Below are 10,197 nucleotides of genomic sequence, written 5' to 3' on the forward strand. Positions count from 1 at the left end.
CAGCATCCATGCGTGATGATGTACATGCGAATTGGTGTATGAATGTGTGCCATTGTGTGCTGTGTATACTAAGCAGTTTATCTCGTCTGCTCCGCATATTTTCTTGCTCCCAAGTGCAGCGAGGTGAGCCAGGTTCACACACCCTGGCGCTTGCTCAGCTCCAAGCTCAGGTCTGCCGGAATGATAAGACCCCTTGTGCCCCTTGCCAGAGGTAAATAGACTCCCTTGGTGCGACTAGCCTGTCGCCCCCTTTCCCCTCATTTGCCATATTATGGCACACCACTAGAAAACCCCTGTTTATGCACACTGTTCACCTTCACCAGATCTAACCCCCCCAACTTCATGCCCATGCGCCCCATTTGGCACACCCTGAGGGCATGTCAAGAGTGAGCGCTCTTCTAGCGGTTTAATTAGACAACCACGCCTGACATGGGGTGAATATGCAGGGAGGGGAGCCAAGGCTTGGGATGGGGGTCGACCAGAGTTGGGGGAGAGGGGTTATTGTTGTAGATGTAGTGTGTACATCTGGAGAACAACTAAACACAGTGATATCTGTGCCATCCAATCATGTGGCTCCAACAAAAACCTGTTTCTGGGGCTTTTTAAGTGGTAAATATTTGCTGATCAGTGGAGTCTTTTCCATGTTATATCTTAAAACCAGTCAGACCATAAGAATTGACTCTAAACAACATGACTTGTCAACCCCTAAATATTGATCTCTTTGCTTACACAAAGGCTAACTTTAACTGTTATCAATAGTCAGCTGTTTCCAAATTAGGTAATAGTCAACATTACACAATGGTGGCTTTTAATACTACATTTTCACCTCAAATGTGCTGAATTCACCTATGGATGAATAACAAGTAACTGAATGGACCTCTGTGGAGAGACATCTCCAGTTAATTGCGCCTGTGTGTTTATCTCATGTCATCCCATGTCTCTCCTCATCTTTCTGCCTCTTGTCACTGCCCCTTTGCTGTGTCTTCACTGTGGAAACACCAAAGATAAGGCAGCAGCACATAAAGATCATATCAGTGCAATGATAATAAGCACAATTCTGAGATTCAGCTGTTGTACTACGCATTACTCACTGGGGGCAAACTGTAGACATATTGTATAAGACAAGCTCCTAATGGCAAACGTAGGGTAGTCATGGCAACGGTGAAGCGCCAATGTATAAAGACAGTGTGTTTTTGTGTGTGAGTGATGTATGTCAGCACTTTGCAGAGGCACAAAATGTCACCAACGCTGAAAAGAAACAACACCCTGAGATGTTCATGGCATGAAGTGCAAATGTTTTCACCTAAAACTGGTGCCAGCAACATTCATACATCATACACATGAGTCAGTCTTTAATTATAATGAAGCATAACGTGTAGCTGTGAGAATAAAAGTATAACTCACTATGGATAGAAATTGTAGTGTGATAATATCTACACTGTATTTCTGAAGAATGTTTCTTTGTTATGCCGACACAATTACTGCTATTGTCACACATTATGTGACTTAAGCATTGCTGTATAAGCTGGTTATAACCATATATTTACTTAGCTTGTGACAACAGGAGTATAAGTGGCATTCACAACATATGATTGAAACCGCATTTACACATTATAATATCTCCCTCTCTCAGTGAAAAGTATAGACATGTGGTGCAGTTTCATTAAATAAAATCCAATATGAAAACTAACTCAATCAATTCAGCTAATCTTATGAGCAACATATTTTTTAAAATCTGGTTTCATGTGATAACAAATGGCTACAAATACATTTTAAAAATACTACAAGATTAGCACTATAGCTGACCACCTTGGAATAATGTGTGAACACCTCCAAGTTTGAATAAAGGGTGTTTTCCTGTTCTTCCCACACATTGCATGAATGCAGCAATGGTCAGAGCATAAAGATTAGTTAAGTAGTCCAGATCAGTGTTTCTCAAACCCTGGTCAGACACATCAGTGCTTTTCTATCTTGTTGTTAGGTAGTCCCTGGCTTATTGCCTGGTGTTATTAGGCCCTGAAAATAATCTAATTAAATATATCAGTCCCTTAAACAATAGAATACAATAGACCTTGTGTCAAACCAAGAAAAACACAGATTTAATTAATAACACTCATCATGTTTGCATGACATTTGGGTACTTAAGTTTCAGGGCTGTGGTATTATGCATGCTGGCTGACTGTCACGGCTTACTGGGACACCTAAATGGAACAACACTGTTGATGCTATTATTAACACCTGTGCTTTTACTGCTATCTGCTGTGAAAAAGGCCAATGAGACAAACTCTTTAGAACACACAGTCCTTAGCAGATTAGTAGTTACAGTGTGAGATAGAGGGAATTCATAATTAATTTCATGACCAGCTTTCATCCTTTTTATCCTTTCATTCAACCTTGTTTAGATTAGACAAAGAAAAAACAAATGATCACAGTCCAGTATATAAAATGCAACTCTGACATTTACTGTCTAACCAGTCCATTCTTCCCACTATCCTTCTTCTTTGTGTGTGTGGTTATTTATTTATTTTTTTAGATCAACTTTGATCTGTTCCTACTGAAACTGTTTCACCTTCAGAAGGGCTCCATAAATCTCTCTTGATCTTACTGTGGATGAGAGGGCAGGTCCAGAATACGAACCAGCACTGAGCCAATCTGGACTGTAGTTTCTTAGACTGTAGTCAAGCAGAGCAGCATCTAAAATGTCTTTTATCTGTCTGCAGAAGCATGTACACTCACATACACACCAGAGGATGATTTAGATTACAGGAAAAACATAGTCTGGTCTCTGCACTAACAGCACTTCTTGAATGTTAATATGCTTCAGATGTGTTCTTAAGTGGTACTGAGCAAACAGACCTATTTCATCACAGTTACAGTATATAGTCTGGGGTCAACAATAGACTGATAAGTCTGGCTCCTTCTACAGACCTTTTTGTCTTCTTTCCAGTAAACAGCAGACTAATAAGAGACAGCCCCACTGGATTAGATAGATACAGGAATTGGTCTTTCAGTTCCATCAATATGAAATGTCCTGGCAAATGGACTTAGACCGGCAGTTTCTCTGTGGTGATATCTCCTAAAAACTGTTTATTTTTAATTTTGACACCTTCTTGTTTATATAACTTCTTATCATTTTTTAAACGAATGTGTTTCACAAATTACACTGCATTAAACTTTTTGTTGTTTCTTAAAGCTTCCACACAAGTGCTATTAATCAAGGCCAGATTGCCAACCAGGAAAAAATTGATCACTGCTCTGGACCCCCCAGAAGCCAGATTTACTCTGTAATGTTAAGGTATACATAATTCTATTAATTGCGAATTTATATCACTGAAAGACAATGTCAGCTGGCAGGGACCCTGTGTAAGAATTTGTGGTCAAAATCTAGTTTTAAGACTTTAATTACTTCAGTTTATCTTTTCTATTTAAAATTGTAATGATAATAATAATAATAATAAAAAAACAATCAAACAGCTGTTAACGCAGAACCCGGAGCAGATCTATCTGATACCTACACCGTGCTAACTTGTAACACGGTTGCCACCTTGTGTTCGAGATGGAAAATGTTTCGAATTAGAATATTATTTTTGGTCAGGCATTTAGGTGTTCATGAGCCAAACAACTGTGGCCCTGAGAAAATTCACCTGCATTTCTGGGAAATGTAGTTTAAAAGCCGTTACCTCCACTCTGCATAGACCGCTAACTACTACCATTCCCACAATCCCGTGCGTGGTTCAGCTCGTGTGGGGCGACATGGCGTCTTCTTGAAGCGTAGCGAAATCGCAAGTGTTTTGTTGACAAGTGAGAAAGGTAAGTTTTAAATGTTGTAATCGACACAGTGCACTGCTGAGGTTTATTCCCCGCAAACGTCTGACTTAAGTGAGGTTTTAAATGTTGCAGGTTTTCGCAGTTTATTGAGGACGCTTAACCTTTTTGCTAAGTTGTTAGCTAACGGTAGGGGCTAGCTTGTTCACATTATCCACTGCATTCATTCCGCTGAGTTACTTCATTTGTTTTGTGAAGTTAATTACATCTTGTATGATTAGATTATTTTTCACAGAATAGACGGTGAGCCAACCTGAAAGTGCAATTATAAACATTAAAGTTAATCCTGCTTTTTCTTCTTGAAATAGCAAAGGAAAATACGGAGTAAAAGCTGATATGTATATGTACGAAACTGATTACCCAATCACTTTAAATGTTGTTTTCAGGATAGGTTATTGTTTTGTGTGTTGTAAAAAGCAGCATTAGATAATATTAAACCATAAACAGCATCTAACAAACATGGACATTTAGTTGTTGTAGAGCATTTATTTGCAACCTTTTACGCACACTTAAATCTTCTGCTCACATTGTGATTATTATTGCACTGATGGTCTGCTTTTTCAGCGGGATCAGGTCAATAAAGGTTGACAATTCAATAAGTTTTATGTCGCATTTTGGGAAACTTATAATGAACAATAGCGAATTTGATTAGTTTGCAACAAGTACTACAAAACATGATCACTAACCAAACAAAAACTGTCATCAGACATTATGCATGACCTGAATAGAGTCTGGTAACTACAGAAGAAAGTCTCAAATATTGTAGACTGTTCATTAATTAATGACATAGAAAAATACAGTGCAGTATTTTATCAAAAGTAAATTGACTGATTTTAAAACTATACCAAAAACTAAAAATTCAACAAAACCATCATCCATGTCATTTATGTTCTCAGATGGCAGCCGACTCCACAGACAAAAAGGATGCAGAATCCTCAGGGACCAAAGACAGAGAGAGGAGACGCAGCCGTTCACGAGACAGGGATCGCAAAGTTTCACCTTCACGCAAACGTCATCGGTCTCGTGAGAGAAATCGCTCCAAATCTGCAGAAAGGTAGCTGAAACACAAAGGCACAAACCCATCTTGTACACCAATTTAAAGTCTGAATTGTAACTTTTTCTGAATCCTTACTGACTTTACCTGCGTTTTTGTTTGTTTGTTTGTGTTGTGTTGTAGTTGCCTGTTGTTGAACCAAAGAACTAAATATTGTATCTGATATGTTGTGTAATCACAGAGACCGTCGCATGAAAGACAAGGACAGAGACAAGGACCGTGACAGAGATAAGGACAGAGAGAGAAGCCGCAAGGACAGAGATGGCCATCGACGTGATAAAGATCGCAGCAAGAGGTCCAGGTATGTGAATACTGAAATATGCAGCTTTGTGAGATGGAGACAGATCAGATGACATAGAAATACTGATCCACTTTTTTTGAACAAAGCAAAAAGAACTTCCTACAGCTTTAGTTTGTAATGTTTTGCCCAAACTCTGAAGACCTTTAAATACCTTCTGCCTCTCTCCCTTAAAGGAGTCTGTCACCGAAGTCGAAGGATGCCAAATTAAAGAGAGAGAAGGATATAAAAACAGAAGAGGAGGAAGATGAGAAAAAGAAGAAAGAGAAGGTATGAATCTGTTTTGGCTGAATTTTTCACGATGTTGCCTTTTTTCTTAGGTTGTTATTTTGTGTTTTTAACCTGTGTTACTTCTGTTCAGGTCCAGCCCCTATCTTTAGAAGAGCTTCTTGCCAAAAAAAAGGCAGAAGAGGAGGCAGAGGCAAAGGTGAGGAGATCCACACCATGTATATTTTCTTTTCCTTTCTAGACACAAGATTATTTTTTTCCTCCCTTAATTTTTAATTTGTCCTTTTCAGCCCAAGTTCTTGTCCAAAGAAGAGCGAGAAGCTGAGGCTCTGAAACGGAGGGCGCAGCAGACAGAGGAGAGGAGGCGGTTGTTGGAAGATGAGAGGAAGAAGAGAAGGATGTTCCAGGACATAGGGAGAAAAATGCTGGGTGTGTATCAGCCTCTGCTCTGTCCAGTTGTAGACAATCTGCATTTTGTTATACTCTTAAATGTATTGATAGTAACTGAAGTCATTTGTTACAGAGGATCCTCAGGAAAGGGAGCGACGAGAGCGCAGAGAACGAATGGAGCGAGAGAACAATGGGAATGAAGAAGATGATGGACGACAAAAGCTCAGGGAGGAGAAAGATAAAAGCAAAGAGCTCCAGGCTATCAAGGTTTGTTCAAGGAGAAAAAGTTTAGTTTGTATTTAATTTGTATATATGATCCAAGAAAAATAATCTTGGCAGATGGCACTTGAAAACACTAAATGTAATGTGTAACTGACCTGTCAACTTTTGTTATTCAAGCATTACAAACCTCAACTATTAAAATGTTGACCATCTGTGGTTAGAAAACATGATCTAACTGGATGGATGGATTATTTTCTTACATAAATATCAAATTTTCACAGGAGCGTTACCTGGGTGGGCTCAAGAAACGTCGGAGAACTCGTCACTTGAATGACAGGAAGTTTGTGTTTGAATGGGATGCTTCTGAAGACACATCAGTCGACTACAACCCAATGTGAGTCAGCATTAATGTAGTGTGTGATACATTAGTGTATCATTCGCACATGTATCTCTTGAATTGATGCAAGTTTTTCTTTGCTATAATCTGTGTCGGTCTAAACAATATGATCTGCCCCCCAGTTACAAAGAAAAGCATCAGGTGCAGCTGTATGGACGAGGCTTCATCGCAGGCATCGACTTGAAGCAGCAGAAAAGAGAGCAATCACGTTTCTATGGTGACCTGATGGAGAAACGGCGTACGCTGGAAGAGAAGGAGCAGGAAGAGTGAGTAGAACAACAAAGTGATCAGTTCTGTCTAAAGAATACACAGTTTGCACTGACTCCACAGCCTCACCCTCTGCCTCACCTCGACCCCCAAACTAACAAATTTTCATTCTCTACTCCTTCCAGGACGAGACTGAAGAAGATGCGGAAAAAGGAGGCCAAGCAGCGCTGGGATGATAGACACTGGTCCCAGAAGAAACTGGACGAGATGACTGACAGAGACTGGCGAATCTTCAGAGAGGACTACAGCATCACCACCAAGGGAGGAAAGATCCCGAACCCCATCAGGAACTGGAAGGAGTACCCACTGCCCGCACACATCCTGGAAGTCATTGACAAATGTGGCTACAAGGTCAGAACACTGCGTCATAGTGTTGTAGTTTTCATAAGAGGAATACAGTCACTGCTTTATGACATTTTTTCTTAAATCAGCTTGTTGGAAAAAGCAGATTGTAACTTGGTTGCTTAATGTCTGGGTGAAATTGAATGTAATTGCTAATGATCCCTTTTTCCTCTCTTCAAATCCAGGATCCAACACCAATTCAGAGGCAGGCCATTCCTATTGGCTTACAGAACCGTGACATCATTGGTGTGGCCGAGACAGGTAGCGGTAAAACGGCTGCTTTCCTGATTCCACTGCTTGTCTGGATTACCACCCTGCCAAAAATTGATAGGTAAAACCACCTGTTTTGATTCTAAGATTTTCCATTTTACTGGCCTGTATGTCTCTTTACTTGAATAACCACCTACTACATTCTTCTGCTTGGCTGTTGCTGCAGGATTGAGGACTCAGACCAGGGTCCTTATGCTGTCATCCTGGCTCCAACTCGTGAGTTGGCGCAGCAGATTGAAGAGGAGACCATAAAGTTCGGTAAACCGCTTGGAATCCGTACAGTGGCTGTGATTGGAGGAATCTCCAGAGAGGACCAGGGCTTCCGCCTCAGGATGGGCTGTGAGGTGAAACATTCAGCAATTATTCTGTGTTTGTTGGAAGAGTAGAAAAACCACAGAAACAGCAATTAGATAATTAAACTAAGATTGGCTAGGGGGAATGGAAATTAAGCAAAAATTGGCTTATTTTGATTTTTAAAAGTAAGTCTTATATCTGTGTCTTTAGCTTAGAGGCCATGGGAATGTAAAAAGAACATAAGTTCAGACACCATATACACAGATGTTTTTGTAATCTTGTACTTCACATTCATAAGGTAATAATGCTTTGTACATTAAAACATACCTGTACGTTTGTTTTCTTCATCTAACAGATTGTGATCGCCACCCCTGGTCGTCTGATTGATGTGCTGGAGAACCGCTACCTGGTCCTGGGCCGCTGTACCTATGTGGTACTTGACGAGGCCGATCGTATGATTGACATGGGTTTCGAGCCTGACGTCCAGAAAATTCTGGAGTACATCCCAGTGACCAATCAGAAACCAGACACAGATGAAGCCGAGGACCCTGAGAAAATGATGATGAACTTTGAATCAGGAAAACATAAATACAGACAAGTACGTTTATCTGTCAAATGTTTGCAAACATCTGTATGAATAAGACACTTTTGTAGGTGCCATCCAAGTTTTTTTCTTACTGTGTATTTGATTGCACCTTGCAGACGGTCATGTTCACAGCTACTATGCCTCCAGCTGTGGAGCGACTGGCCAGGAGCTACTTGAGACGTCCTGCTGTGGTGTACATTGGGTCTGCTGGCAAACCTCACGAGAGAGTCGAACAGAAGGTCCTGCTCATGTCAGAGGGAGAGAAGAGGTGAGACGAACACAAACACAAACTGTAAATGCCAAACATTCCACTTATTTCTTTTCTAAGTGTCATGGAGTGTTTTTGGATTTTGTGTGGTGCAGGAAGAAGCTGCTGGAGGTGTTGGCGCATGGCTTCGAGCCTCCTATCATCATCTTTGTCAACCAGAAGAAGGGTTGCGACGTGCTGGCCAAGTCTCTGGAGAAGATGGGGGTAAGTCACTGTAGACTAGAACACAACTTTCCCAAACCCAGCACTTAACTATATTCTCCGAAGTGCCTGTCAGTGAAATCAATTTGCTAAAACACTTTACAACACTATACAACAAAATATAACCTGACCTGTCTCTTTTTCTTCTTGCTACAGTACAATGCCTGCACGCTGCACGGTGGCAAAGGCCAGGAGCAGAGAGAGTTTGCCCTCTCCAATCTCAAAGCAGGAGCCAAAGATATCCTGGTGGCCACAGACGTTGCTGGTCGAGGTATTGATATCCAGGACGTGTCGATGGTCATTAACTACGACATGGCTAAGAACATTGAAGGTAAGAGGCCTCATTCATTGCACAGTCATTCCTCTGTATTTTTCTTTCACCTTAAATTGATTTTTATTTGTTGAGAACAGTCTTACACAGATGTATAACATACATTTCATATATTCTAAATAGAATTCTAAATAAAAATAATCCATCCTTGTGTTATTATCTCACTCTTCTTCTACTCTCCTCTTCTTCTGCAGACTATATCCATCGTATTGGTCGTACGGGTCGTGCCGGTAAGAGTGGTGTTGCCATGACTTTCCTCACCAAAGAGGACTCAGCGGTGTTCTACGACCTGAAGCAGGCCATCCTCGAGAGCCCTGTCTCCACCTGCCCTCCAGAGCTGGCCAACCACCCAGACGCTCAGCACAAACCTGGAACCATCCTGACCAAGAAGAGACGCGAGGAGACCATCTTTGCCTGATTTACTCCGGCTGTTTCAGACTGTTTTGTCATCTTGTATCTCTACATCTGTTCCTCTGTATCTGTTCCTCTGTTGAACATTCAAGATTTTATCTCCATGTCAATTATGCTCATTTCGTCAGTTGTTTTTCACCTTGTCTCCCATTCTGTCAGTTCATCTCTTTGTCCAGTCTGCAGGTAGAATCAGCCATATTAACTGGTGCAGAAATCATCACAGCATTGGTTTTGAGATGGTAAGGCTCAAATGTGGGCAGCTGTCATCAGTGTCTGTGAATTTGAGTATGTTTTCTCAGTTTAAGGATGTGTAAACATGGACTCAGAAGTAGATATTTGTTATGCTTCAGTGAAAAAGATGTCTGATGATATGCACTGTAAAGATGCTGCCCTTCAGTAATTATCATATGTGATAAATACCAGCCAGGATGTGAGTGTAGCTGAGTAGTAAATGATAGGTTTGCATTTTTAACAACCGTAACCATTCACAATAATTTTGAGTTTCCTGACTGTTTAAAAGACCAATGCCAGAAGTAATGGCCACTGTTTTCACTTCAAATGGGTCAGCTGGCTAAAATGCAGTTCATTGTTTTAAATATAAACATTTGTATGAAGTGAATACAGTAAATTTGAGTGATATGTGTTTCATAAGTGTCTAAATATTTTCACAGTAGTTTTTGGTAGTCCAAAAAGAAAGCGGTGTTATCACTGGGTAAATCTATGGATGTAGAAATAGGGTCAACATCTTTCGACCTATCAGTTACATTGCTTGTTTGTGAAATGGTGTACGGTGATGTACATTTAAGTGAATTA

General features: G+C 40.6%; 1 protein-coding gene across 1 annotated transcript; it reads left to right on the forward strand.

Annotated features, from left to right (window-relative positions):
• The first annotated feature begins 3,707 nt into the window (after window positions 1-3,707).
• ddx23 (DEAD (Asp-Glu-Ala-Asp) box polypeptide 23) lies at window positions 3,708-10,021 on the forward strand. Its single transcript, XM_018701139.2, has 17 exons — window positions 3,708-3,810; window positions 4,722-4,879; window positions 5,061-5,180; window positions 5,354-5,447; window positions 5,539-5,604; window positions 5,696-5,834; window positions 5,929-6,062; window positions 6,299-6,411; window positions 6,537-6,680; window positions 6,807-7,032; window positions 7,209-7,354; window positions 7,460-7,637; window positions 7,943-8,185; window positions 8,290-8,441; window positions 8,537-8,645; window positions 8,799-8,973; window positions 9,168-10,021. Exons 2-17 carry the CDS (start codon window positions 4,722-4,724, stop codon window positions 9,389-9,391), a joined length of 2,421 nt encoding a protein of 806 aa, XP_018556655.1. The 5' UTR covers window positions 3,708-3,810; the 3' UTR covers window positions 9,392-10,021.
• The last annotated feature ends 176 nt before the right edge of the window (window positions 10,022-10,197 follow it).

The sequence above is a fragment of the Lates calcarifer genome, linkage group LG6 (assembly GCF_001640805.2).
Source record: "Lates calcarifer isolate ASB-BC8 linkage group LG6, TLL_Latcal_v3, whole genome shotgun sequence".
In the NCBI taxonomy this organism is placed as follows: domain Eukaryota; kingdom Metazoa; phylum Chordata; class Actinopteri; family Centropomidae; genus Lates; species Lates calcarifer.